At 39.2% G+C, this 6,000-nt stretch overlaps 1 protein-coding gene across 3 annotated transcripts in view; it reads right to left on the reverse strand.

Moving 5' to 3' along the window:
* The window catches only part of tshz2 (teashirt zinc finger homeobox 2), a 551,775-nt gene extending 546,195 nt beyond the window's left edge, over positions 1–5,580 (reverse strand). For all 3 annotated transcript variants that reach the window (XR_013578446.1, XM_078555370.1, XM_078555369.1), the window contains exon 1: positions 5,118–5,580. Coding sequence is in view for 2 of the 3 variants with exons in the window: in XM_078555370.1 (XP_078411496.1) it covers positions 5,118–5,157 (40 nt within the window). In the remaining variant the exon portion in view is untranslated. The remainder of the gene's footprint in view (positions 1–5,117) is intronic.
* Positions 5,581–6,000: the final 420 nt, after the last annotated feature.

Genomic DNA, 6,000 nt, shown 5'->3' on the forward strand with positions numbered 1-6,000 from the left:
ATCAAAGTCTAATTTTAATGATGCACAGTTGGACCCACACTGCTGTCCTGTGAACTTGGTGAGGCTGCGCCTGAAGAATTGGTGAGACTGCACCTGAAGCATTGGTGAGACTGCACCTGAAGCATTGGTGAGACTGCACCTGGAGTGCTGTGTACAGTGTTGGTCTCCTTACTTAAGGAAATATATACTTGCACTGAAAGCTGTTCAGAGAAGGTTCCCCGGGCTGATTCCTGGGATGAAGGAGCTGTTTTATGAGGAAAGGTTGAACAGGTTGGGCCTGTATACGTTGGAGTTTAAAAGATTGAGATGATCTTATCTTAACATATGGTTGAGGGGACTTGACAATGTAGATGTTAAGAGGATGTTTTCTCTCCTGGGGGAATCTAGAACAGGTGGCACAGTTTAAAATTCAGGGGTCTCCCATTTAAGGTGGAGATGAGGAGGAATTTCTTCTCACAGAGGGTTGTTAGTCTGTGGAATTCTCTTCACCAGAAAGCAGTGGATGCTGGGTCATTGAATATATTCAAGGCTGAGTTGGACAGATTTTTGATTGACAAGGGAGACAAGGTTGCGGGGGACAGGCAGGAAAGTGGAGTTAAGGCCACAATCAGATCAGCCATGATCTTATTGTTTGGCAGAGCAGGCTCCATAAGCCAAATGGTCTAGTCCTGCCCTATTTCTTATGATCTACTCCAGCCTTATTTCTCATGATCTTATGATTTCTGCCTCTTTTATTAGCAATAACTTATGGGCAAAGAGCAGAGTTCAACAAAATGAACATGTGATGTATTACTGAAACCAATTCCAAAAAAATAAAAAAAGCTTTTCCTGTAAGTGAAGGTTAATTGTAAAATTTTAGTATGCCCAATCAGTTGGGCGATTTTAAAAAGCGCAATTTGCACATTGGCTGGACAGGTTCAAGCATAGTGAAATCTGGCAATCTTTTCCTGGCAAATACTGTACGTAGCCAACATTCAGTCAAACTGGATAATGTTTGGCACTGCCTAATTTTATTATGAGCTGAGAGTGTCTTCCAAGATAACATGTATCCAAACATTGAACTGCCACTAACAGAGACAAGAAATTGGTACCGAATTAGTTATGATTTTAAAAACAAACTCAAGAGATTTACGAACTTATACTTCCACACTAAAGAGAATGTATCCAATAAGTGTCTTTTTTTTTCAAAAACACACGTTGAAAACAGATGTTAAAATCAACAAACCTTTCTTCTGTTTCACCGTTACTCTTTGTTTTGTTTAACTGGTACAATTAGTGGTCATGTTCAAAGCAAGAATTTAAGTCTGTTGTACTCTTCCGGACACAGGTGTTCATTAATCTACAATTACTTCATGCGGAGCTAACGTACAACGGTAATTATTACATTTAATTCCTGTTTGGTGAATAACCCACTTGTCATCACAAATTGTTGCAGCATGGTCCACCATGAAAATGCTGGGCTGGAAAATATCAAGATTCAAAAGCAGCAACACACGTTCTTATGATTTCACAATGAACACTCTCTCTCCTGGAATCAAACAGAAAATACTTGAAGTACAATGCAGGTTCCTCAGGCTCTGAAAAGAGAAAACTTACATTAATATTTTCGACTAAAACCTTTCATCAGATTTCTAATGAAGAATCTGAAACATTAACCTGCCTTTTCAAATGATGCTGTACCTGCTGTGTACTTCCAGCATTTTCTGTTTCATTGCTTCACATTTCCAACATCCCAATTTTTTTTCTTTTTACCTCTATTGCTACATCTTCTGAAATTTATTATATCTATGGAGGTACAAAGCGACTCTTACATGGCTCCGCATCACAATAATAGAAACACATACTAGTTTAATGCCAATGTTATCTCGCTCCAAAGTGTGTAAATGCAAGAGATTTTACATCTGTGAGGATTGAGGGGACTATTCCTGTTAGAAAACTTTGGACTTCAGCAAAAATTCACCTTGTGAGCCTGCAGAAGTTAATTAAATTCAGAAATTAATCTTTACAGAACCAGTCAGTCACCATAACATTGATGGAGTCACTCAGAACTAATACTGGGACAGTCTTTTGCTTAGTGATACATCTTGGCAGGCCATTACTCCTGTATTTAAAGAAACAAAAGTGATGTATGTGTTAACCCACTTAGGACTGATACAATCAGCTAAAATGTTAATCATTAAAAAAAATGCTTAAAACAGAGTTATTAACCTTTCCTATAATCTATTACCTGTAGAGTTCACCAACTAATTTTAAATGGTTTCCACATAACCTTGTATAAAGAAAGACAACAGAGAATGTATTCTAAGGAAAAGTTATTCTCGTGCATGAATTATTAGTGATATTAATGATTTACATCCAAGTGGGAAACCAAGGTAAAGTACTAAGGCCTGGAAGTGAAATGTGCCACCAAGGTGGAAAAGACTGAAAAGGAATCATGAGGTAACTCAGGATGTTCCAATCTGATGATACCACATTTGGGTTTTAAAAGCCTGAAGATTACAGGAGGATTGAAAACTGGCAGGGATGAGGGGAATAAAGAATCTTGCAGGTTTGAGATCTTTGAAAAGTATGAGTTCAGGGATTGTGATTTCCTTGCAGTTCTGATGTAAAGCAAAGACTAAATTGGACAGTACTTTTGGAGCTGAGAAGAACAAGGGAAGAAAGTTCAAAAGAGCACTGACAATTGCTATATTATTAAAATAAAGGATAACAGGGCTGCATATAAAAGTGAGACCTATTAAACACAGTTTTTTGATCCTTGTCCACTGCAAGCAACTAAACCCTAAATCACAATGTTCTGTAATACAATGCGAGATCTTTAAAAGTCTGGCTTAGAATATAATTTGAATTTCTAAGAGAGTTTATTCTGGATAATATCCTAATTTATTTCATTCTGTCTTCATTTTCTTCTGCACTTTATGAATTATATAATAGAATTATACACATTTTCTAAAGGTTAGTCATCTACACAAATACTATTTCAAAATAAACAATATCAATATCACCCAGAATGTATGGGTGGTATATATGATGCCACCATATATATGTGTATATATATGGTTATATGTAAATCGAGGGGACCCATTTAAGAATAATAAGAAAAAGTATATTGATAAAGGAAAATTAAATTGAGAATGGGTCAAATTTGAAAACTCCCTTTTGAAGGTAGATAAAACACTATTTGATTCTGTTTTAGTTTGTGAATAATTTTAGTTTCATTTGAATTCCTTTAGCGGGACATCACAATTGCAGTTAACTGGTAGACGACATACAACAGGCATATTTGACACTATATAAACTGGTGAACCCCACCAAGTGGTATTACTGCACTTTTAACCTCATCAAACTTTCAAATCATAAAACATATTGTTACCAGACATTTTCTGAATTCCCTGGTTGATGGCAGTGTCAAGTTTCAGGAATGACAGGAACACAGAGAACTGGCATTTCTCTAAATAAATAAGTTTCTTTTAAAACATTGCAACCTTGTTTAAAGTTTTTTTCATGAATGTGATTTGATATCCATTCCTCCCCCACCCCCCTTTCCTTCAATACATTGTTGAACCTATTATTATATCACGTCTGTCAACCCACATCTCTTCGCCCCTTCCTGTACTGCCAGGTAATCAATTTGTCGTCACTCTTGGTAACCCCAGTAAAGTCATCAGTGAAATGAGTTACAGCTGTGAAACCATCAGGAAGAAGAACAGCCAAGAATATGCTGCTGATAGCACATCGAGGTCTCAAAGATGAAATATTAATGCACGATTTGTTTATCTGCAAGCTCACATCTTCCAGCACTGAGCTGTTAATTTTCTATCTGTGCAGACAACAGATCACTCAGTCATGAACTCTTCACAGCCATTACACAGAGACATTTTGATTAAGTATGCCTAATGTAGTGTATAGGAAAGAATGAAAACACTCAGCCTGCCAACTTTTGATTGACCATTAAGCCACTGATGAATGTGCCTGTCAAGGGAGAGACAATTACCTCAACAATGAAGAAAGTCTTCTGGAGGGTTATTTCTATAGCAGTGACACATTTACCAGATTACAGCCATGCAAGTTGAAAGCGTGTAAACTAATAGCTAAGATTTCTTCATAATGTATTCATCCCACTCTCCTTAAAGGAGAGGAAATGAAGAAAAACACACATTAAAAAAAACTAAACAAAATAATTGTGCATGTCTGGGCAAGGAAATGACAGGGGCAGGCGTTACGTCACTAGCACATGCGTTGCCATAGTGAGTGATTTATTGATATTTATCGAGAATGAATAGATCAAAGCCTGCCAGATGACAGGTGATCAATCACGCGTCAAATCAAAGATGGCAATCGACTTTAAGACCAGTTAAGTGGGTGGATCCGGCGGATGAAAAATGAACTTTTATTTCTGTGCCCCACACCACCAAATATCACAACTCTCAGGAGGGAAGGAAAGGTTTAAGCAGGCAATTTATTTCCCAGATTACATTCCTCTTTTGTAAAACTATGTTTTTGAGCGTTGTGAGACTTGAGCCACAATTGCACAAAGTTAGAGCGGCACGGTTTCCCCATTTTATTTTTGCCACCCTTTTCCAGAGCTTGCAAAGTGCCTGTACGCTTTTCCACAATTTCGTTGCTTTTGTTTTCTCCTCGCAAATGCTTATAAACGGCCTTTCAGTTTGCCGATTTTAGCCGCGTATGAGCACAAATCCCCTGCACTGCAAACATTGTATCAGATTACAGTCAAATATTGCAACCCATCCATCTTTTTTTGCAGAGAGACTGAATTCTCCCTGACTGACAGGGGATAAACACACACGGGTTACATTGTGCTGGACCAGGCAAAGCCCCCATCAGCGTGAACTCCACATACACACACACACACAGCTCACTGAGTCCCCGCTAAACACATCAAAAAGAATTCACATCCAACAACAACAACAACAAAAACTTCAAGCACAAAAAAAGTCTTACCGGAGACCAAAATAAAACCCCCATCCCAGCACAGGAGCTGTGTTCACAATACACATTTTGACAGGAAGATTTTTTTTAAAGAAAAAGAACAAGATTGCTGAATAATAATAGTGATTGTCTAAGGCAGAGGTAAGATATAGAAGTTGTTTGTTTACCTGCAGCCCGTTTGGGTGCTTGCTGCTTCCTCCGCGGCATGCTGTGAGAGTTTCAAGTTGACTTTTCTTCAGGTGTGTAAGAGGTGGTGAGGGGAGGGGGTAAGGGAGGGGAGGGGGGTGCTTGGCGGAGGCGATGGCGGGGTGTCTATGTGCGTCTGTATATATAGATGTGTAGGTGTTATCTATACAATATCTTAAATATATTTTTAAAAATGTATGGATGTGTCTGTCGGGGGGAGCTGGTGGCTGGATTTGCACAGGGACACACCACCCCCCCGGCTGGACGATCGCAAGCTGTCGGTCCTGCCTCTCTCTCTCTCTCTCTGTCTGTCTGTCTGCCTCTGTCTCAGTCTCAGTCTCAGTCTCGCCCCTCTCTCTCTCTCTCTCTCCTCTCCCCGAGCGGGTGCTGATCAGTGGCGGAGCGGAGCTGCTGCTGCTCTCCGTCGGTCGGTGGCTGGCAGCTTTTCCGGAGGGACTGGGCTCAGTCTCACTCGCACAGACACGGGTAAGCGATAGAAGCGAGCATCGATCCCCTCCTCCTCCTTCTGCTCCTCCTTCTGGCAAAGTCAAATGCAATCTATAGCAGCCTCATCCTTGCATTTGACAGCATCTGGAACAGTGAAAAATGAAACCAGAAGAGAAATCTATCAATAACAAGGCGCTGGGTATTTGTTAACGACAATAAAAACAATGCATACACAATGACAAAATTATTAATCCCCTCTGAGCTGAGAATTAGATGAAAAATTTCACACATATTTTAAACATATATGTATCTCTTCTATGTAAAACCCTTCCAAAAGTATTCTCTGAAAAAAAATGACCCCCTAATATAAACTTTTGGAATTGTCTCAATTTGTAGCGAAAATTGATTCCTTCAAAC

Source organism: Cetorhinus maximus, chromosome 13 (assembly GCF_964194155.1).
Source record: "Cetorhinus maximus chromosome 13, sCetMax3.hap1.1, whole genome shotgun sequence".
Taxonomy (NCBI): domain Eukaryota; kingdom Metazoa; phylum Chordata; class Chondrichthyes; order Lamniformes; family Cetorhinidae; genus Cetorhinus; species Cetorhinus maximus.